Source organism: Salmo salar, chromosome 13, assembly GCF_965601325.2.
Source record: "Salmo salar chromosome 13, fSalSal1, whole genome shotgun sequence".
In the NCBI taxonomy this organism is placed as follows: domain Eukaryota; kingdom Metazoa; phylum Chordata; class Actinopteri; order Salmoniformes; family Salmonidae; genus Salmo; species Salmo salar.
Window position 1 is genome coordinate 13,594,300 of NC_138303.1, and position 25,385 is coordinate 13,619,684.

Below are 25,385 nucleotides of genomic sequence, written 5' to 3' on the forward strand. Positions count from 1 at the left end.
AAATGTGTCCTTGTGGCCTGAGAGTCCCGACAACAAGTTCCCGAGTGGCGCAGCAGGTCTAAGACATGGCATCTCAGTGTTAGAGGCGTCACTACAGACCCTGGTTTGAATCCAGGCTGTATCACAACCGGCTGTGATTGGGAGTCACATAGGATGGCGAACAATTGGCCCAGCGTTGTCCGGGTTTGGCCGGTGTAGGCTGTCATTATAAATAAGAATTTGTTCTTAACTGATTTGCCTTGTTAAATAAAGTTTAAATTAAAAAACAGTAAATTATGTGATATGTTGTTCCTGAAGGTGGGATCCCAGGCCCGATAGCATTTGGCTCTGTGATCGACATCTCATGCCTGCTGTGGCAGGACCAGTGTGGAGAGCAGGGCTCCTGCTACCTCTACCAGAACTCTGCCATGAGCCGCTACACCCTTATCGCTGGCATCATCTACAAGGTAACTCAAGGCCCACATGTCTGTTATTTCATTCTGTTATAGGATTGTGTTCAAGGACTTTCTTTATACTCGTGACCATATCAAATATTTGTTTAACTGAGAGAGAATTCTATTCTCCCTCCTCTAACCATAGTGCATGTCTTATTCTCTGTTCTCTCTCGCTCTTCATCCGTCCCTCCCTCCGTCAGGTTCTCGGCACGCTGTTCTTCCTGCTGGCCAGTGTTCTGTACAAGCCCCCTCCAGAGTCGCCCCAGAGCAGCTGTGAGAGCACCGACCACGGGGCTGGGGACAGCGGGGGAGAGACCGGGGACCTCTCCATCAAGGACCTTCCGCCAAAAATCATCACCAATGTACACGCCAGGTTATGATGACTTCAGACCCCACCCACATCTCACCGCGCGCGCGTGTGTGTGTTGGTGTGTGTCGTGTCACTGCTTCCTCAATCACTGCCAACCCGTGCCCGTCTCATGGCCACTCCCATCACACAGACACATCACCCCAGGGCAAGGCATGTCTGATCCACCTACTGAGCCCAACTTCATCCCATGGGCTTGCCCTCCATCGCCTCCCTGCCAGCCCACTGAACTTGGGGTTTGTGTGATGTGATGAGACTTAGACCAAGGTCACAGATAGGGTCAAAGGTTATTCTGAGAAGTAAGAAAGTCTCCTGATGGCTTTTGGGATTTAAACCACTGAAAAGACCCACTTTAAGGGATCTAGTAAATCTGGATCAAGGAAACGTTACAGATTGCACGACAGAAATGAAAAGGTCATTTCTGATTGAGACGACATATTGCAGAGTTTACCGTGAATGCAGTCCCCGCTAACACGGGAACATTGCCTTTAAATTTCAATCACGCTGTAACAATAAACTTCTATGATACAGATTGAAAAGAAGCCTTAAATGAGTATGGTATGGGACATGGGACAGTATCTATAGTATGAGACAGTATTTATAGTATTGGACAGTATCTATAGTATGGGACATGGGACAGTATCTATAGTATGGTACAGTATATATATACTATGGGACATGGGACAGTATTTATAGTATGGACAGTATTTATAGTATTGTACAGTATCTATAGTATGGGACAGTATCTATAGTATGGGACAGTATTTATAATATGGGACAGTATCTATAGTATGGTACAGTATATATACTATGGGACATGGGACAGTATCTATAGTATGGACAGTATTTATAGTATTGGACAGTATCTATAGTATGGGACATGGGACAGTATCTATAGTATGGACAGTATTTATAGTATTGGACAGTATCTATAGTATGGGACATGGGACAGTATCTATAGTATGGACAGTATTTATAGTATTGGACAGTATCTATAATATGGGACATTATCTATAGTATGGTACAGTATATATACTATGGGACATGGGACAGTATCTATAGTATGGACAGTATCTATAGTATGGACAGTATCTATAGTATTGGACAGTATCTATAGTATGGGACAGTATCTATAGTATTGGACAGTAAATATACTATGGGACATGGGACAGTATCTATAGTATGGACAGTATTTATAGTATTGGACAGTATTTATAATATGGGACATTATCTATAGTATGGTACAGTATATATACTATGGGACATGGGACAGTATCTATAGTATGGACAGTATTTATAGTATTGGACAGTATCTATAGTATGGGACAGTATCTATAGTATGGACAGTATTTATAGTATTGGACAGTATCTATAGTATGGGACAGTATCTATAGTATGGTACAGTATCTATAGTATGGTACAGTATATATACTATGAGACATGGGACAGTATCTATAGTATGGACAGTATTTATAGTATGGGACAGTATCTATAGTATGGGACAGTATATATACTATGAGACATGGGACAGTATCTATAGTATGGACCGTATTTATAGTATGGGACAGTATCTATAGTATGGGACATGGAAGAGTATCTATAGTATGGTACAGTATATATACTATGGGACAGTATTTATAGTATGGTACAGTATTTATAGTATTGGACAGTATCTATAATATGGGACAGTATCTATAGTATGGTACAGTATATATACTATGGGACATGGGACAGTATCTATAGTATGGACAGTATTTATAGTATTGGACAGTATCTATAATATGGGACAGTATCTATAGTATGGTACAGTATATATACTATGGGACAGTATTTATAGTATGGTACAGTATCTGTAGTAAGGGACAGTATTTATAGTGAATGTCATGCCATCAGTATGAAGCATTCCTTATATTGAGGGATGAAAGAAAGAGGCCACTCGTAAAACAACCCTGTTGTCTTGCCTAACACATTTACAGCACATCATTTTCATATAATATAAACTATAGACCACAAGTATTTAAAGGTACTTACTGTTATTATACCTATACCTAGTGAGAAAAATAACACTCATGTACTTTAACAAATGGAAGAGCACACAGCCTGTCTACGTCCTTCAACTAGACAGATCCATGGTGTGATATCATCCTGTCTACATGTCCTTCAACTAGACAGATCCATGGTGTGATATCATCCTGTCTACATGTCCTTCAACTAGACAGATCCATGGTGTGATATCATCCTGTCTACATGTCCTTCAACTAGTCAGATCCATGGTGTGATATCATCCTGTCTACATGTCCTTCAACTAGACAGATCCATGGTGTGATATCATCCTGTCTACATGTCCTTCAACTAGACAGATCCATGGTGTGATATCATCCTGTCTACATGTCCTTCAACTAGACAGATCCATGGTGTGATATTCATCCTGTCTGTGTCCTTCAACTAGACAGATCCATGGTGTGATATCATCCTGTCTACATGTCCTTCAACTAGTCAGATCCATGGTGTGATATTCGTCCTGTCTGTGTCCTTCAACTAGACAGATCCATGGGGTGATATCATCCTGTCTACATGTCCTTCAACTAGTCAGATCCATGGTGTGATATCATCCTGTCTGTGTCCTTCAACTAGACAGATCCATGGTGTGATATCATCCTGTCTACATGTCCTTCAACTAGACAGATCCATGGTGTGATATCATCCTGTCTACATGTCCTTCAACTAGTCAGATCCATGGTGTGATATCATCCTGTCTACATGTCCTTCAACTAGACAGATCCATGGTGTGATATCATCCTGTCTAAATGTCCTTCAACTAGACAGATCCATGGTGTGATATCATCCTGTCTAAATGTCCTTCAACTAGACAGATCCATGGTGTGATATCATCCTGTCTACATGTCCTTCAACTAGACAGATCCATGGTGTGATATCATCCTGTCTACGTCCTTCAACTAGACAGATCCATGGGGTGATATCATCCTGTCTACATGTCCTTCAACTAGTCAGATCCATGGTGTGATATCATCCTGTCTACATGTCCTTCAACTAGACAGATCCATGGGGTGATATCATCCTGTCTACATGTCCTTCAACTAGACAGATCCATGGGGCGATATCATCCTGTCTACATGTCCTTCAACTAGACAGATCCATGGTGTGTTATCATCCTGTCTGTGTCCTTCAACTAGTCAGATCCATGGTGTGATATCATCCTGTCTACATGTCCTTCAACTAGTCAGATCCATGGTGTGATATTCATCCTGTCTGTGTTCTTCAACTAGACAGATCCATGGTGTGATATCATCCTGTCTACATGTCCTTCAACTAGACAGATCCATGGTGTGATATCATCCTGTCTGTGTCCTTCAACTAGACAGATCCATGGTGTGATATCATCCTGTCTACATGTCCTTCAACTAGACAGATCCATGGTGTGATATCATCCTGTCTGTGTCCTTCAACTAGTCAGATCCATGGTGTGTTATCATCCTGTCTACATGTCCTTCAACTAGTCAGATCCATGGTGTGATATCATCCTGTCTACATGTCCTTCAACTAGTCAGATCCATGGTGTGATATCATCCTGTCTGTGTCCTTCAACTAGTCAGATCCATGGTGTGATAACATCCTGTCTGTCCTTCAACTAGTCAGATCCATGGTGTGACATTCATCCTGTCTGTGTCCTTCAACTAGACAGATCCATGGTGTGATATCATCCTGTCTACATGTCCTTCAACTAGTCAGATCCATGGTGTGATATCATCCTGTCTGTGTCCTTCAACTAGACAGATCCATGGGGCGATATCAAGACACATAAATGCACTTTAAGACCTAATCAGCACTGATGAACTTAGACAATGGTATTATACAAGAGTTATTCTGGTAGTGTATGCTAGTTGTAATTAACAGCTAGGGACAATGCACAAAATAAATGAGTTGCAGTATAAAGAAAAGACAACAGGCCTCTTCTCCAAACCTCCAAGTGTGCCAAGTACCATTGCCCCAATCTGTTTTCTGTTTTGGGATCTTATAGAAATGAATAGCACTGTTTGTTTATGTATTCATTTCATTTGATTGTTTTCACATGATTTGGTATTGTCCCAGACATCTTTGTATATGCAGTAGAGCAGGGCAGTCCAACCCTCTTCCTGGAGATCTACTGTCCTGTGAGTTTTCAGTCCAACCCTCTTCCTGGAGATGAGATCTACCGTCCTGTGGGTTTCAGTCCAACCCTCTTCCTGGAGATCTACCGTCCTGTGGGTTTTCAGTCCAACCGTCTTACTGGAGATCTACCGTCCTGTAGGTTTTCAGTCCAACCCTCTTCCTGGAGATCTACTGTCCTGTGGGTTTTCAGTCCAACCCTCTTCCTGGAGATCTACCGTCCTGTGGGTTTTCAGTCCAACCCTCTTCCTGGAGATCTACTGTCCTGTGGGTTTTCAGTCCAACCCTCTTCCTGGAGAGCTACCGTCCTGTGGGTTGCTGCTCAACAAGACCTTAACTAGCTACATCAGATATGCTAAATTAGGGTTGGACTGAAAACCTACTGGACAGTAGATCTCCAGGAAGAGGGTTGGGCTGAACCTACTGAACAGTAGATCTCCAGGAAGAGGGTTGGGCTGAACCTACTGAACAGTAGATCTCCAGGAAGAGGGTTGGGCTGAACCTACTGGACAGTAGATCTCCAGGAAGAGGGTTGGACTGAACCTACTGGACAGTAGATCTCCAGGAAGAGGGTTGGGCTGAACCTACTGAACAGTAGATCTCCAGGAAGAGGGTTGGGCTGAACCTACTGGACAGTAGATCACCAGGAAGAGGCTTGGGCTGAACCTACTGGACAGTAGATCTCCAGGAAGAGGCTTGGGCTGAACCTACTGGACAGTAGATCACCAGGAAGAGGCTTGGGCTGAACCTACTGGACAGTAGATCTCCAGGAAGAGGGTTGGGCTGAACCTACTGGACAGTAGATCTCCAGGAAGAGGGTTGGGCAGCCCTGAAGTAGAGGATGTAGCTGATGATTCAGAATTACTTTTCCCTGACCAAACAATCACCCTCAAATTACCCTGTTCTTGAACACTTTACAGTATAGTTTTTGTCTTTATTGTTTACATTACGGTGACATGACACTTTAGAACTTGTGTTGGCCATTTTACATTTCTCATGTTTTTAATGTATTCATTTTTGATGGACCCAAATGCCTCCAAATCTTCTCTCCTTCGTTCTCCCACCTGATCCCACCATGGACTTTACCGCCACATGATAGTGTGTGTAACCTTAAACCTTCCTAGTCTTACTATTGTGTCTCTTCACTCACTAGCACTTCTGTGAATCTAGTCTTATGGGTTTTGTTTTGGTACTTTTGTAAAGGAAATGGAAACGTATATGACTTTTATTGAAATGTTTCTTAAGATGTTTTTTTAAAACAACAGGTGAACAACACTATCATTTGTTTTGTTTGAAAAAAAAATTAGTAGCATTTCAAATCATTGCATGACTGCCCACTTCAAAATCACTTGCATGTACCACATGTACACACACAACCAACCAAATGACATATGTCTTCTCTCACTCCCTGTATCTCTCTCTTCCTCAAACACACAGACACACTCATCCTCTTACTCTCCCAGCAGAAACAACAACTATACTATAACTATCTCCATTACCTTCTGACACTTCAGAGACACTCAGAGTGTCAAATAAAGCTCAAATTAAGCTTTTTCAATTCCAGGGCATTGAATTCATGTGACTGAAACAAGGATTTTTTTCCTCGCTCAAATCACAGAAACACTGACACAGCGACCATTGGACCAAACACATTGATGCATTTAATAGCCACCGGGTTCTTCATGAAGCGGTACTAAAGAACTAAGCAAGGTCACTCAAGAAGAGACGGAAGTAAAAGACAAACTATGTGGGAGATAGGATTGTGGGACAAAGGATCAGTTTCCATGGATACTGTTGAGCCATGACTCTTGTCGGTCTGTTTGCAGACATTACATTTATGACTCTTGGCAAATACACACAGGGACACATTAATGAACATTAAATACACTCAGGGACACATTAATGAACATTAAATACACCTAGATGATCAAATACACACAGGGACACATTCATGAACATTAAATACACTCAGGGACACATTAAATACACACACGTTCTGAGAATCAAACGCAGTATTTCAAACATTACCATACTTATTGGAACAATAGATATTTTACACGTACTGTATGGAAACCCATCATACTGTACAGACAGCAGAGGCAAGGACCTTGCAAATGAAATACACACATTCATATATATAGACAGAGTTGAGATTGCATTCATAAATATCATTGAACAGACAGAAACAACAGTGGATAGTGTGACCATAATGATACATTAAGAAAATCACTTTATCCGTACATTCAAACTATACATTTGATACTTGTATTCCTCTCTCTTTTTTCCTCTCTTCATCCCTCTCTTTCTTGGACTCAGGAATGAACATCTTGTCATCTAAGTTGTCACACAGAGTCTGCTGGTCGGTTAGAATGCTACATTTTTTTAAATAGTCCCAAGTCTAGGAGGTGGAAGGAGGGTTCAAACCGTAGCCCTCTTCTCCTGCAGCCTGTGAGGCCCACTGTCCAACGTCAGTCTGACAATATTATTGCCGTGGAGCGGTCTCCTAATGACGAAGGAAGGTCGCTGGACCGAAGTGTGCTGCAACGCCAGTGAGAGCCATTGGCCAATGCCTCTCATTGGTTTCAGCTATGCCACACACCACCCCCCCCCCCCCCCCCCTCAGTCAGGAGACTTTGATCTGAACACCGTGGACTATATGCTGCTCTGCTGCCATGGAGACGGACCACAACACAGTGCCTTCAAGAGCTGAGGGGGAGTCGAGACCGATTGGTTTACTGTGTGTGTGTGTGTATTGTAAGTGTGGATGTGTTTAGATGAAATGAATGCATGAGGAGGCTAGGTACAGTATGTGACTGTGTTTTAACATGCCTCCGTTCTATTATGCTCTACTGTTGCTGTTGAATGAAGAAGAAAAATATAAGCTAAACAGCAGAGTGGTGCTGTGTTGCATTGACATGGATTGAGTTTTCACTGCAAGATTACCGTGTACATTTCTGTAAATACGAATGATGTACCATCACCTACTTTGTGATTTACCAATGCATTTTACCTTATCCAATTCTGTTGGAAGTTCATTTCAATCAGCTTCATGCTTACTCTATGTCCTCGTGTACTGTGATATGTGTTATGAATTACTTTCACGACCACACGTGTATTACAGTTTTTCCCAATTGTTAAGACAAGTTCTCTGAAACTACATCTCAGGTACTCAAAATTCTAAACACAAAACAGCCAATTTCCCCCAAACCCCACAGCCATCTTGCAAAATGAAACACAGCAATCAAGATCATGTACTCACTGCTCAACATTAAACTCTGCATACAAATGAGACACACACACATCAAATGAATCTAAGTTAGTGACAACTGAGCTCACACTAATGTGACATATTCAGTACACTACTATCTATCAGGATAAGGTAAGACCCAGACGCAGACCGTGTCAAAGTAACAATGTTTATTACAGAAACAGAGGCAAAGGTACAGGACGGCAGGCAGGCGGGCAGGGTGATCAGGCAGGGGCAGGCAGGGTGATCAGGCAGGAGCAGGCAGGGTGATCAGGCAGGGGTAGGGGCAGGCAGGGTGATCAGGCGGGTTCAGGGGCAGGACAGTAAGCTTGACAAACAAGCCGAACTGGTAACAGAAACAGAAAACACAGTTATAAGTACACAGGGGGTAATGGGGAAGATGGGCGACACCTAGAGGGGGGGGAGACAAGCACAAGGACAGGTGAAACAGATCAGGGGGGTGACACTATCAGAACCTTCAGTTTAAAGACTAAGATTTTGTTGTTATATTGTATATTGTTTGTGTGTGACTCAATACATGTCAAACATTATACTGTAAGCACACAGTAAAAATGCAAAAATACAGTAAATATATATATTTTGCATATGCAAAGGAAGAAAAATAATTAGATCATATATATATATATATATATATATATATTAGATCAACTGTATGGAATAGATAAACTGTAGAAATACAGTAAAATCAAAATTATAAGTCAAGAAACAAATACTCCATTGTGAAAACAAAATCATGTCTGTTGTTTAGGTCCAGCAACAGATTTTCATCAACATCACAGGTGATATTCTCCTTGGCCAGACAGCAGGGAAACATCTTCTGGCATGACTCACCCACCCCTGTCAGGACTCTGCTGGAATGTTTTGTTTCTGCCTGGAGAAGGGCCATACATTCATGGGGTTTGTGAACATGCACCTTCCACCGCCGTGCTGAAAGCAACTCATCAATGGGGTTGAGAAATGGGGAATATGGTGGGAGATAGAGAATTGTAAACCTGGGATGGTCATGGAAGCTGTTGCGGACCTGAGCAGCCCGATGGAAACTCACGTTGTCCCAAATTAGAACATACATTTGCTGCTCAGGATCACCTGGCCCTCTCTGCTCTGGCTGAAAAAGATTGTCATGTAAGGTGTTCAGGAAATTAAGGAGATGGGCAGTGCTGTATGGTCCAAGGGTGACATGGCGGTGGAGGACCCCATTGTGGCTCATAGCTGGGCATGTGGTGACATTTCCCCCGCGCTGGCCACGTACCTCAATGATGACTGACCAATGACGTTGACCAATGATGTTCCTTCCTTTCCTCCTCGTCTTCGCTAAATGGAATCCAGCCTCATCTATGAAACAGTTCCTGGGGGACGGGATTTGCATCCAACTCCATGATTCTCTGAAATGACAGTAAATACTATAATTGCTGTATAGTAAAGTTCACTGACAACATCAATAAGTCTAATGTTTTAAGAGTGTAATACTAGTACATGACTTACTTGCATATATTCCTACTGTTTATCCTTCACTCTTTGGGATTTCCTTTCAGATATGACTCTGTAGATTTGCTTCATCCAGAGATGGTGTTTCTGAAGGATGGGGGCTATGGTTGATAAGCTCACTCTGATGTTATGGAAGATGACAGGATTACAGCCTCCTGTTTGTCTGTAAATACACGTGTTCTACCACCATGTACGTCGTGGTCATCTTTCAGTTCTATAACAACTAAATAGCATACAGTACAGTAAACACTACAGTAATACAGTATACAAGATAAACATGTTACAGAATAGTATAGCTCCCAGTTTCCTCCATACAGTATAGTAAACACTACAGTTATACAGTATACAAGATAAACATGTTACAGAATAGTATAGCTCCCAGTTTCCTCCATACAGTACAGTAAACACTACAGTAATACAATATACAAGATAAACATGTTACAGAATAGTATAGCTCCCAGTTTCCTCCATACAGTACAGTAAACACTACAGTAATACAGTATACAAGATAAACATGTTACAGAGTAGTATAGCTCCCAGTTTCCTCCATACAGTACAGTAAACACTACAGTAATACAGTATACAAGATAAACATGTTACAGAGTAGTATAGCTCCCAGTTTCCTCCATACAGTACAGTAAACACTACAGTAATACAGTATACAAGATAAACATGTTACAGAGTAGTATAGCTCCCAGTTTCCTCCATACAGTACAGTAAACACTACAGTAATACAGTATACAAGATAAACATGTTACAGAGTAGTATAGCTCCCAGTTTCCTCCATACAGTACAGTAAACACTACAGTAATACAGTATACAAGATAAACATGTTACAGAGTAGTATAGCTCCCAGTTTCCTCCATACAGTACAGTAAACACTACAGTATACAAGATAAACATGTTACAGAGTAGTATAGCTCCCAGTTTCCTCCATACAGTACAGTAAACACTACAGTAATACAGTATACAAGATAAACATGTTACAGAGTAGTATAGCTCCCAGTTTCCTCCATACAGTACAGTAAACACTACAGTAATACAGTATACAAGATAAACATGTTACAGAGTAGTATAGCTCCCAGTTTCCCCCATACAGTACAGTAAACACTACAGTAATACAGTATACAAGATAAACATGTTACAGAGTAGTATAGCTCCCAGTTTCCTCCATACAGTACAGTAAACACTACAGTAATACAGTATACAAGATAAACATGTTACAAAGTAGTATAGCTCCCAGTTTCCTCCATATAGTACAGTAAACACTACAGTAATACAGTATACAAGATAAACATGTTACAGAGTAGTATAGCTCCCAGTTTCCTCCATACAGTACAGTAAACACTACAGTAATACAGTATACAAGATACACATGTTACAGAGTAGTATAGCTCACAGTTTCCTCCATACAGTAATACATTAATCATTTACTTTGTTTCCCCTTCCAGTATGTATTGGAATCTACAGTTTTTACTGTGCTTTATGTTGTACTACTGTCAAGTAGTAAAAGTACTAGAGAGGTCCAATGTCTGCAGTACAAACCTCTTCTCATTTTGGAACGTCCGGATGATGGATGTTACGGTGAAGCGGCTCAGATTGGGCTGCACTCTCTGCCCAGCCTCTCTCAAGGTCAAACCATGGTTGACCACATGGTCTGCCCAGCCTCTCTCAAGGTCAAACCATGGTTGATCACATGGTCTGCCCAGCCTCTCTCAAGGTCAAACCATGGTTGACCACATGGTCTGCCCAGCCTCTCTCAAGGTCAAACCATGGTTGATCACATGGTCTGCCCAGCCTCTCTCAAGGTCAAACCATGGTTGATCACATGGTCTGCCCAGCCTCTCTCAAGGTCAAACCATGGTTGACCACATGGTCTGCCCAGCCTCTCTCAAGGTCAAACCATGGTTGACCACATGGTCTGCCCAGCCTCTCTCAAGGTCAAACCATGGTTGACCACATGGTCTGCCCAGCCTCTCTCAAGGTCAAACCATGGTTGATCACATGGTCTGCCCAGCCTCTCTCAAGGTCAAACCATGGTTGATCACATGGTCTGCCCAGCCTCTCTCAAGGTCAAACCATGGTTGACCACATGGTCTGCCCAGCCTCTCTCAAGGTCAAACCATGGTTGACCACATGGTCTGCCCAGCCTCTCTCAAGGTCAAACCATGGTTGACCACATGGTCTGCCCAGCCTCTCTCAAGGTCAAACCATGGTTGATCACATGGTCTGCCCAGCCTCTCTCAAGGTCAAACCATGGTTGATCACATGGTCTGCCCAGCCTCTCTCAAGGTCAAACCATGGTTGACCACATGGTCTGCCCAGCCTCTCTCAAGGTCAAACCATGGTTGATCACATGGTCTGCCCAGCCTCTCTCAAGGTCAAACCATGGTTGACCACATGGTCTGCCCAGCCTCTCTCAAGGTCAAACCATGGTTGACCACATGGTCTGCCCAGCCTCTCTCAAGGTCAAACCATGGTTGATCACATGGTCTGCCCAGCCTCTCTCAAGTTCAAACCATGGTTGACCACAAGGTCCACCACAGTCACCGAGACTCCTCTCCTTGTTCTTGGTCTTCCTTATTCTCCACCTCTATCTCCACCTCTCCCTGCTAACTTTGCTTCCATTGTTCTCCAAACACAGGAGTACTCACCTGTGGTCTTTTGATTGCAAAGTTGAACATTTATGCAATTAGTGTTTGAACATGTGAAGAGTGAAAATGATCAATTGGTAATTGATCTTAGCTTGTTGAACAGTGTTGCTTTTCATTTGAACACAAGAGATTTTAGTTGTGAAAGTTGTGCCAAAATATAGAGAATTGTGTGTTGTGTTTTGCCAAATGTTTGTTATAGAATTTTAATCTGTGCCAGTAGTATTGCAGATTTGGTGTCTGGTTCTGTTAAATGGGTTACAGATTTGGGTCATTGTGACTCATGGGCCAGTTTTAGTGTGTTAACAATTGGGAAATACTGTAAGTATTATTTTGGAGACCCTGTGACAATGTGAAAGAAAACTATTCAAACTCAGGCTCAATGGTTGTGAGTTGTTTCCCATAGTGACATTAAAGTAAAACTCCACACAAAAAGCATATTTTGATATTTATTTCATTAGTCCATTGTTGATATAAACCCAAAATGTTTTGCATGTCAGCAATCAAGTTTTAAAAGATATATAACTTTCAAAATACAGAAATACAGCCGGTATGATGCAATTTGAATTATATATTGCAAAACGCTGCATCATATAATTCAAAATGCATCACAACGGCTGTATTTCCCCCAAAAAGGTTTGGGTGTAATTTTCCTTGAAGTGCTGAGTGGGAATGTATTGTAATCTTCATTCAGCTGTACTTACTGACAGTAGCCAGACACACAGACAAAATATTCATTAGGTCAACAGTTGACCCCAAAGCAAAGGCAACAACTTCAAAATGATAGATAATTGTGGCACTATTGTCAGACCAGACGCTGATAGAGAACAGCATCTGGAATATAAACAGGAGTATTAAACGGTTTCCAAAGACAAACATCCATCTACCATTCCCAATAACAAACAGTAGTCAACTACCCTTCCCCTTTATAGACAGTAGTCATCTACCCTTCTCCTTTACAGACAGTAGTCATCTACCTTTCCCCTTTATAGACAGTAGTCATCTACCCTTCCCCTTTATAGACAGTAGTCATCTACCCTTCCCCTTTACAGACAGTAGTGATCTACCCTTCCCCTTTATAGACAGTAGTCATCTACCCTTCCCCTTTATAGACAGTAGTCATCTACCCTTCCCCTTTATAGACAGTAGTCATCTACCCTTCCCCTTTATAGACAGTAGTCATCTACCCTTCTCCTTTATAGACAGTATTCATCTACTCTTCTACTTTACAGACAGTAGTGATCTACCCTTCCCCTTTATAGACAGTAGTCATCTACCCTTCCCCTTTATAGACAGTAGTCATCTACCCTTCCCCTTTATAGACAGTAGTCATCAACACTTCCCCTTTATAGACAGTAGTCATCTAACCTTCTCCTTTACAGACAGTAGTCATCTACCCTTCTCCTTTACAGACAGTAGTCATCTACTCTTCTACTTTACAGACAGTAGTCATCTACCCTTCCCCTTTATAGACAGTATTCATCTACTCTTCTACTTTACAGACAGTAGTCATCTACCCTTCTCCTTTACAGACAGTAGTCATCTACCCTTCCCCTTTACAGACAGTAGTCATCTACCCTTCCCCTTTACAGACAGTAGTCATCTACCCTTCCCCTTTACAGACAGTAGTCATCTACCCTTCCCCTTTATAGACAGTAGTCATCTACCCTTCTCCTTTATAGACAGTAGTCATCTACCCTTCCCCTTTACAGATAGTAGTCATCTACCCTTCCCCTTTATAGACAGTAGTCATCTACCCTTCTCCTTTATAGACAGTAGTCATCTACCCTTCCCCTTTACAGACAGTAGTCATCTACCCTTCCCCTTTACAGACAGTAGTCATCTACCCTTCCCCCTTTATAGACAGCAGTCATCTACCCTTCTCCTTTATAGACAGTAGTCATCTACCCTTCTCCTTTATAGACAGTAGTCATCAACACTTCCCCTTTACAGACAGTATCATCTACCCTTCCCCTTTACAGACAGATTCATCTACCCTTCCCTTTACAGACAGTAGTCATCTACCCTTCTCCTTTATAGACAGTAGTCATCTACCCTTCTCCTTTATAGACAGTAGTCATCTACCCTTCCCTTTATAGACAGTAGTCATCTACCCTTCCCCTTTATAGACAGTAGTCATCTTCCCTTCCCCTTTATAGACAGTAGTCATCTACTCTTCTACTTTACAGACAGTAGTCATCTACCCTTCCCCTTTACAGACAGTAGTTATCTTCCCTTCCCCTTTATAGACAGTAGTCATCTACTCTTCTACTTTACAGACAGTAGTCATCTACCCTTCTCCTTTATAGACAGTATTCATCTACTCTTCTCCTTTACAGACAGTAGTCATCTACCCTTCCCCTTTATAGACAGTAGTCATCTACCCTTCCCCTTTACAGACAGTAGTCATCTACCCTTCCCCTTTACAGACAGTAGTCATCTACCCTTCCCCTTTATAGACAGTAGTCATCTACCCTTCACCTTTATAGACAGTAGTCATCTACCCTTCCCCTTTATAGACAGTAGTCATCTACCCTTCCCCTTTACAGACAGTAGTCATCTTCCCTTCCCCTTTACAGACAGTAGTCATCTACCCTTCCCCTTTACAGACAGTACTCATCTACCCTTCCCCTTTACAGACAGTAGTCATCTTCCCTTCCCCTTTACAGACAGTACTCATCTACCCTTCCCCTTTACAGACAGTAGTCATCTACCCTTCCCCTTTACAGACAGTAGTCATCTACCCTTCCCCTTTACAGACTGTACTCATCTACCCTTCCCCTTTACAGACAGTAGACATCTTCCCTTCCCCTTTATATACAGTAGTCATCTACCCTTCTCCTTTATAGACAGTAGTCATCTTCCCTTCCCCTTTATAGACAGTAGTCATCTACCCTTCCCCTTTATAGACAGTTGTCATCTACCCTTCTCCTTTATAGACAGTAGTCATCTACCCTTCCCCTTTATAGACAGTAGTCATCTACCCTTCTCCTTTATAGACATTAGTGATCTACCCGTCCCCTTTATAGACAGTAGTGATCTACCCTTCCCCTTTATAGACAGTAGTCATCTACCCTTCCCCTTTATAGACAGTAGACATCTACCCTTCCCCTTTACAGACAGTTGTCATCTACCCTTCTCCTTTATAGACATTAGTGATCTACCCGTCCCCTTTATAGACAGTAGACATCTACCCTTCCCCTTTACAGACAGTAGTCATCTACCCTTCTCCTTTACAGACAGTAGTCATCTACCCTTCCCCTTTTTAGACAGTAGACATCTACCCTTCCCCTTTACAGACAGTTTTGATCTACCCTTCCCCATCTTGAGAGAGTAGTAATCTACCCTTCCCCTTTATAGACAGCAGTCATCTACCCTTCCCCTTTATAGACAGTAGTCATCTAACCTTCCCCTTTATAGACAGTAGACATCTACCCTTCCCCTTTATAGACAGTAGACATATACCCTTCCCCTTTACAGACAGTTTTGATCTACCCTTCCCCATCTTGAGAGAGTAGTAATCTACCCTTCCCCTTTATAGACAGCAGTCATCTACCCTTCCCCTTTAAAGACAGTAGTGAGCTACCCTTCCCCTTTAAAAACAGTAGTCATCTTCCCTTCCCCTTTATTGACAGTAGTCATCTACCCTTCCCATTTACAGACAGTAGCCATCTACCCTTCCCCTTTATAGACAGTAGTCTTCTACCCTTCCCCTTTACAGACAGTAGAAATCTACCCTTCCCCTTTAAAAACAGCAGTCATCTACCCTTCCCCTTTATAGACAGTAGTCATCTACCCTTCTCCTTTATAGACAGTAGTGATCTACCCTTCCCCTTTATAGACAGTAGTCATCTACCCTTCCCCTTCACAAACAGTAGTCATCTACCCTTCCCCTTTATAGACAGTAGTCATCTTCCCTTCCCCTTTATAGACAGTAGTTATCTACCCTTCTCCTTTATAGACAGTAGTGATCTACCCTTCCCCTTTATAGACAGTAGTCATCCACCCTTCCCCTTTATAGACAGTAGACATCTACCCTTCCCCTTTATAGACAGTAGACATCTACCCTTCCCCTTTATAGACAGTAGACATCTACCCTTCCCCTTTACAGACAGTTTTGATCTACCCTTCCCCTTTAAAAACAGCAGTCATCTACCCTTCCCCTTTATAAACAGTAGTGATCTACCCTTTCCCTTTAAAAACAGTAGTCATCTACCCTCCCCATTTTGAGAGAGTAGTAATCTACCCTTCCCCTTTATAGACAGCAGTCATCTACCCTTCCCCTTTATAAACAGCAGTCATCTACCCTTCTCCTTTATAGACATTAGTGATCTACCCGTCCCCTTTATAGACAGTAGTCATCTACCCTTCCCCTTTATAGACAGTAGTCATCTAACCTTCCCCTTTAAAAACAGCAGTCATCTACCCTTCCCCTTTATAGACAGTAGTCATATACCCTTCCCCTTTATAGACAGTAGTCATCTACCTTTCCCTTTATAGACAGTAGTCATCTACCCTTCCCCTTTATAGACAGTAGTCATCTACCTTTCCCTTTATAGACAGTAGTCATCTACCCTTCCCCTTTATAGACAGTAGTCATCTACCCTTCTCCTTTACAGACAGTAGTCATCTACCCTTCTCCTTTACAGACAGTAGTCAACTACCCTTCCCCTTTACAGACAGTAGTCATCTACCCTTCCCCTTTACAGACAGTAGTCATCTACCCTTCTCCTTTACAGACAGTAGTCATCTACCCTTCTCCTTTACAGACAGTAGTCAACTACCCTTCCCCTTTACAGACAGTAGTCAACTACCCTTCCCCTTTATAGACAGTAGTGATCTACCCTTCCCCTTTACAGACAGTAGTCATCTACCCTTCCCCTTTATAGACAGTAGTCATATACCCTTCCCCTTTATAGACAGTAGTCATCTACCTTTCCCTTTTATAGACAGTAGTCATCTACCCTTCCCGTTTATAGACAGTAGTTGTCTACCCTTCCCCCTTTAGAGAGAGTAGTCATCTACCCTTCCCCTTTATATACAGTAGTGATCTACCCTTCCCCTTTAGAGAGAGTAGTCATCTACCATTCCCCTTTACAGACAGGAGTAATCTACCCTTCAACTTTACAAACAGTAGTCATCTACCCTTCACCTTTATAGACAGCAGTCATCTACCCTTCCCCTTTACAGACAGTAGCTCGATCTACCCTTCCCCTTTATAGACAGTAGTGATCTACCCTTCCCCTTTATAGACAGTAGTCATCTACCCTTCCCCATTATAGACAGTGGTCATCTTCTCTTCCCCTTTATTGACAGTAGTCATCTACCCTTCCCCTTTATAGACAGTAGTCATCTACCCTTCTCCTTTACAGACAGTAGTCATCTACCCTTCTCCGTTACAGACAGTAGTCATCTACCCTTCCCCTTTATAGACAGTAGTGATCTACCCTTCCCCTTTATAGACAGTAGTCATCTACTCTCCCCCTTTATAGACAGTAGTCATCTAACCTTCCCCTTTATAGACAGTGGTGATCTACTCTCCCCCTTTATAGACAGTAGTCATCTACCCTTCCCCTTTACGAACAGTAGTCATCTAACCTTCCCCTTTATAGACAGTAGTGATCTACCCTTCCCCTTTATAGACAGTAGTCATCTACCCTTCCCCATTATAGACAGTAGTCATCTACCCTTCCCCTTTACAAACAGTAGTGATCTACCCTTCCCCTTTATAGACAGTGGTGATCTACTCTCCCCCTTTATAGACAGTAGTCATCTACCCTTCCCCTTTACAGACAGTAGTCATCTACCCTTCTCCTTTATAGACAGTAGTCATCTACCCTTCCCCATTATAGACAGTGGTCATCTTCTCTTCCCCTTTATTGACAGTAGTCATCTACCCTTCCCCTTTATAGACAGTAGTCATCTACCCTTCTCCTTTACAGACAGTAGTCATCTACCCTTCTCCGTTACAGACAGTAGTCATCTACCCTTCCCCTTTATAGACAGTAGTCATCTACCCTTCCCCTTTATAGACAGTAGTCATCTACCCTTCCCCTTTATAGACAGTAGTCATCTACCCTTCCCCTTTATAGACAGTAGTCATCTACCCTTCCCCTTTATAGACAGTAGTCATCTACCCTTCCCCTTTATAGACAGTAGTCATCTACCCTTCCCCATTATAGACAGTGGTCATCTTTTCTTCCCCTTTATTGACAGTAGTCATATACCCTTCCCCTTTACAGACAGGAGTAATCTACCCTTCAACTTTACAAACAGTAGTCATCTACCCTTCATCTTTATAGACAGTAGTCATCTACCCTTCCCCTTTACAGACAGTAGTCATCTACCCTTCCCCTTTATAGACAGTAGTCATCTACCCTTCCCCTTCACAGACAGTAGTAATCTACCATTCCGAATGACAAACAGCAGTCATCTACCCGTCCCCTTTATAAACAGTAGTAATCTACCCTTCCCCTTTATAGACAGTAGTGATCTACCCTTCCCCTTTATAGACAGCAGTCATCTACCCTTCCCCTTTACAGACAGCAGTCATCAACCATTCCCCTTTAAAAACAGCAGTCATCTACCCTTCCCCTTTATTAACAGTAGTCATCTACCCTTCCCCTTTATAGACAGTAGTCATCTACCCTTCCCCTTTATAGACAGTAGTCATCTACCCTTCCCCTTTATAGACAGTAGTCATCTACCCTTCCCCCTTTAGAGAGAGTCGTCATCTACCCTTCCCCTTTACAGATAGTAGTCATCTACCCTTCCCCCTTTAGAGAGAGTAGTCATCTACCCTTCCCCTTTATAGACAGTAGTGATCTACCTTTCCCCTTTACAGACAGTAGTGATCTACCCTTCCCCTTTAGAGACAGTAGTCATCTACCCTTCCCCTTTACAGACAGTAGTCATCTACCCTTCCCCTTTATATACGGTAGTGATCCACCCTTCCCCAGTATTCATTGACCCTTCCCCAGTACAGACAGTATGCATTGACCCTTCCCCAGTACAGACAGAATGCATTGACCCTTCCCCGGTACAGACAGTATGCATTGACCCTTCCCCAGTACAGTATACATTGACCCTTCCCCAGTACAGTATACATTGACCCTTCCCCAGTACAGTATACATTGACCCTTCCCCAGTACAGTATACATTGACCCTTCCCCAGTACAGTATTCATTGACCCTTCCCCAGTACAGACAGTATGCATTGACCCTTCCCCAGTAAAGTCAGTATTCATTGACCCTTCCCCAGTACAGACAGTATGCATTGACCCTTCCCCAGTAAAGTCAGTATTCATTGACCCTTCCCCAGTACAGACAGTATGCATTGACCCTTCCCCAGTACAGACAGTATGCATTGACCCTTCCCTATTGCACCCTCCATTATGAGGGCATGCTGTTAGCCCTCTAGTTTACCAACACCACTGAATGATGTGTGTACTGTGTGATTGATAGCCATGAATTCTTCAGCATCAATATGCCATTTAACAATACATTAGCAGTATGTGAAGCATATTGACCCCCCCCCCCCGATTACCAGGATGGGGGTCAATTCCATGTCATTTCCATTCAATTCAGAAAGTAAACCAAATTCCAATTCCAAGTGGTCCTCATTGAAAAACATTGAAGATAATTGGAATTTCAGTGCACTTCCTTATATGACTGGAATTGAAATGGAATTGACCCCAGCCCCCCTGTTTACCACTAGCAAGGTCAGAGTAACTCCATTTCTCAGCCACACAAACATACAGGGCACACAACTCCTTCATACAAACTCTACGTTTTCATAGGATCTGAGACTGTCAAATGTAACCCGTTCCTGTGGGGTATTCTGTTTTCTTCTAATAGTTGGTGTTGTGGATGATTTTCTGTGTATGTCAATCTGTTGTCATAAGGACCTTGCCTTGGTCCCCTGATAGGGGTTCTGAATGGGGACAACAAGCACATTGTGAAGACATGGCTTAGCAATGGAATCTTGCTATAATACTGAAAATGTTTTTTATGGGCAGAATTTGAATGGAGCTGTTTTTAAACAAATAAATGTTGTAAAAGGACATGCGATTGAGTGTACTACTTTTCATATGATAATTCAGTGGAAAATTACCGTTTTTTTTATGACCTCACATGTTTCTGACTGTTTTAACCACTAGGTGGCAACAGGTTTCCATGACGACCCCAGCCTTCTGTAGCACCCAGTTCCCATCATCCTGCAATTGAAACCCTAAGACCATTGCCGCGGGAAGTAGTTTGGGGGTGGGGGTTACTGCGATGTCTTTCTTACACGGGAGGAGAATGGAAAAACGTTTTTGCCCACACTGCAGATGGCTATATCAATGCATAGTCACTTTAACTCTACCTACTGTACATGTACATATTACCTCAATTACCTCGACTAACCGGTGCCCCCACACATTGACTCTGTACCGCTACCCCGTGTATATAGCCTCGCTATTGTGATTTTACTGCTGCTGTTGAATTATTTGTTACTTTTATTTTCATTTTTTTACTTAACACTTATTTTTCTTAAAACTTTTTAAAGCATTGTTGGTTAAGGGCTTGTAAGTAAGCATTTCACTGTAAGGTCTACCTGTTGTATTTGGCACATGCGACAAATCAAATTTGATTTGATTTGATTTATATCGGACCACTCTTGTTTTTTATGTGGTGCTTCGATGGCTATGCCTAAAACCCTGAACACCTACGGTAATCTGAACACCTATGGTAATCTGAAGACCTACGGTAATATGAACACCTATGGTAATCTGAAGACCTACGGTAATATGAACACCTATGGTAATCTGAACACCTATGGTAATCTGAAGACCTACGGTAATATGAACACCTATGGTAATCTGAACACCTACGGTAATATGAACACCTATGGTAATCTGAACACCTACGGTAATATGAACACCTATGGTAATCTGAACACCTACGGTAATATGAACACCTATGGTAATCTGAACACCTACGGTAATCTGAACACCTACGGTAATCTGAACACCTATGGTAATCTGAAGACCTACGGTAATATGAACACCTATGGTAATCTGAACACCTACGGTAATATGAACACCTATGGTAATCTGAACACCTACGGTAATATGAACACCTATGGTAATCTGAACACCTACGGTAATATGAACACCTATGGTAATCTGAACACCTACGGTAATCTGAATGGGGTGCTGCAGTGGCTATGCCTAAAACCCTGAACACCTACGGTAATATGAACACCTGTTGTAATCTGAACACCTATGGTAATCTGAACACCTATGGTAATCTGAACACCTACGGTAATCTGAACATCTACGGTAATCTGAACACCTACGGTAATATGAACACCTACGGTAATCTGAATGGGGTGCTGCAGTGGCTATGCCTAATACCCTGAACACCTACGGTAATCTGAACACCTACGGTAATGTGAATGGAGAGGTGTAATAGATTTTTCTGTCAGAAGGCTTCATTTTCATCGACATCCACCATGATTAGGATGGGCAGATTTTTTAATGGAGTTTGTGGATTTAGAATGAGCCCTGTACTTCAGCTGCTGAAGTCACCGTGTTCATCACAACATGTCCAGTCAGACACTAGTGACATGGTTGTTTATTTATTGCCTCCTATTTCTCTCGCTCTCATTCTCTCTCTCTGTTTTTGTTTATCTTTGTTTATCTGTTGCTCTTGCTCTCACTCACTCTTTCCTTGTCTCTTTGTCAGTTCTGTGAGTCATGGAAAGTTGCCAGAGACTCAAACAGTAACAGAGAGAGAGAAAGAGAGCGATACCTGGTGTGAGCTCAACATGCTACCCCAAAGACTGCCCTACGAGAATATGTGACCTTTTAAGGAACATACTTCAATCACCAGCCAAAACTCACAGCACTCATTGAGATTATGTGTGAAATGTAATTGTCACTCACTGGTGATGTCAGCTAAATAAATCCCAAACAATGTCATGTTTTACTAGATAGAAACACAAATCCAAACAGTGTCACATTTTACTAGATAGAAACACAAATCCAAACAGTGTCACATTTTACTAGATAGAAACACAAATCCAAACAGTGTCACGTTTTACTAGATAGAAACACAAATCCAAACAGTGTCACATTTTACTAGATAGAAACACAAATCCAAACAGTGTCATGTTTTACTAGATAGAAACACAAATCCAAACAGTGTCACGTTTTACTAGATAGAAACACAAATCCAAACAGTGTCACGTTTTACTAGATAGAAACACAAATCCAAACAGTGTCACGTTTTACTAGATAGAAACACAAATCCAAACAGGTATTTGCATGTTTGTGTTCCATCCCCTACACAGGTCAGACAGAAGTAATCCAGTTTGGTGTTTGGGCTGACACAACACACAACTAAACCAGTTAGCTCAGCAAGCAACAACACAATGTAAGGCTCATTATTGTTGGTTTCTCATCTTTTAATCACCCACTCCTTCAGTGGAAACAACTTCACCTGCTAAAAAAAATCATTATGTATATATTTCTTTTTCCAAGCTGCACTCACAGCACTATGAGAAATGGGTTGGACGCGGCACACAATACTGCAGCTTACAGATTGCAGGGGTTAAGATAAGTGCATCCTGGATTCTAAAGCCTGGTCTCATAGACTAGATATAACATAGTAAATGTAAATCCGAGTCACTCAAATCAGTATGATATGTTACATTTGCAGAGGTGGGTATTCATTGATGACAATGGAAGCCAAGCTTCTCCAAATATTTGACCAATAATAATAATAATAAGTATATATATATATATATATACAGTGGCAAGAAAAAGTATGTGAACCCTTCAGAAACACCTGTATTTCAGCATAAATTCGTCATCAAATTTGATCTGATCTTCATCTAGGTCACAACAATAACAAACAAACAATTATACGTTTTCTTGTCTTTATTGAACACACTGTGTAAATATTCACAGTGCAGGGTGGAAAGAGTATGTGAACCCTTGGATTTAATAACTGGTTGACCTTCCTTTGGCAACAATAACCTCAACAAAACGTTTTCTGTAGTTGCGGATCAGACCTGCACAACGGTCAGGAGGAATTTTGGACTATTCCTCTTTATAAAACTGTTTCATTTCAGCAATATTCTTGGGATGTCTGGTGTGAACTGTTCTCTTGAGGTCATGGCACAGCATCTCAATCAGGTTGAGGTCAGGACTCTGACTGGGTCACTCCAGAAGCCGTATTTTCTTCTGTTGAAGCCATTCTGTTGTCGATTTACTTCTGTGTTTTGGGTCATTATCCTGTTGCATCGCTCAACTTCTGTTGAGCTTCAATTGGCGGACATACAGCCTAACATTCTCCTGCAAAATGTCTTGATAAACTTGGGAATTCATTTTTCTGTCGATGATAGCAAGCTGTCCAGGCCATGGGGCAGCAAAGCAGCCCCAAACCATGATGCTCCCTCCACCATACTTTCCAGCTAGGATGAGGTTTTGATGTTGGTGTGCTGTGCCTTTTTTTCTCCACACATAGTGTTGTGTGTTCCTTCCAAACAACTCAAATGTAGTTTCATCTGTCCACAGAATATTTTGCCAGTAGCTCTGTGGAACATCCAGGTGCACTTTTGCAAACTTCAGATGTGCAGCAATGTTTTTTTTGGACAGCAGCGGCTTCTTCCGTGGTGTCCTCCCATGAGCACCATTCTTGTTTAGTGTTTTACGTATTGCAGACTCGTCAACAGAGATGGTAGCATGTTCCAGAGATTTCTGTAAGTCTTTAGCTGACACTCTGGGATTCTTCTTAACCTCATTGAGCATTCTGCACTGTGCTCTTGCAGTCATCGTTGCAGGACGGCCACTCCTAGGGAGAGTAGCAACAGTGCTGAACTATCTCCATTTATAGACAATTTGTCTTATCGTGGACTGTTGAACATCAATGCTTTTAGAGATACTTTTGTAACCCTTTCCAGCTTTATGCAAGTCAAAAATTCTTAATCTTAGGTCTTCTGAGATCTCTTTTGCTCGAGGCATGGTTCACATCAGGCAATTCTTCTTGTGAATAGCAAACTCTAATTTTATGAGTGTTTTTTTATAGGGCAATGTAGCTCTAACCAACATGTCCAATCTCGTCTCATTGATTGGACTCCATGTTAGCTGACTCCTGAATCCAATTAGCTTTTGGAGAAGTCATTAGCCTAGGGGTTCACTTACTTTTTCCAATCTACACTGTGAATGTTTAAATATGTATTCAATATAGACAACAAAAATACAATAATTTGTGTGTTATTAGTTTAAGCACACTATGTTTGTCTATTGTTGTGACTTAGATGAAGATCAGATCAAATTTCATGACCAATTTATGCAGATATCCAGGTAATTCCAAAGGGTTCACATACTTTTTCTTGCCACTGTATATCTTTCGTCTCTCTGTGTTTTCATAATTTCTCTTCAATTCGCAAGTGGCAGAATTTCACCCACCTACCAGTCTTGATCAATGAGAGAAGACTTGAAATAAACAAGATGGCGGTGTACCCGTTGTTGGATTACTTCATGGAGCAATTTTATTTTAACAACGGAGCATTTTCTAAATTCAAACGGACCCCCTGCTACTGGACATAGACATTTTATGAAACTCCTGTTTCCACAAATCGAGGATGAAGACAATATCGGCAAAAAAGGTTGGTCAAAGATTCTCAGTGCTAGACCAAACAGTACCTATCCTGTAACTCCCAGTAATTCTTTTACCCCAAAACTTTGGTTAAATCACATTATCTGGTGTAACAATCTAGCTACAGTTCTCTGCACTTTACTGCACCTGAGACACACTGAACTGTACAACACTGTTCATACTGTATTTTTCTGTTTGTTACTTTTACCATTTAACATTCTTGTTGAATACCCAGTTCTCTTTTTGAGTTAGTTAAGTAGTGTACACTCCCCTGTATTTTACATTTTGAGAAATAACATTCTTTGGATATATCTGAATGTCACATACGTTTTTGACGTTCAGTTTGATGCTACGTTTGATGCTTCA

The 25,385-nt window shown here is 41.8% G+C and overlaps 1 protein-coding gene across 1 annotated transcript in view; it reads left to right on the forward strand.

Moving 5' to 3' along the window:
* The window catches only part of LOC106566442 (solute carrier organic anion transporter family member 4A1), a 67,863-nt gene extending 66,520 nt beyond the window's left edge, over nucleotides 1-1,343 (forward strand). Inside the window, exons 11-12 of the mRNA XM_082959838.1 lie at nucleotides 298-446; nucleotides 635-1,343. Of these exons, the coding sequence (XP_082815964.1) occupies nucleotides 298-446; nucleotides 635-814 (329 nt within the window). The 3' untranslated portion in view covers nucleotides 815-1,343. The remainder of the gene's footprint in view (nucleotides 1-297; nucleotides 447-634) is intronic.
* Nucleotides 1,344-25,385: the final 24,042 nt, after the last annotated feature.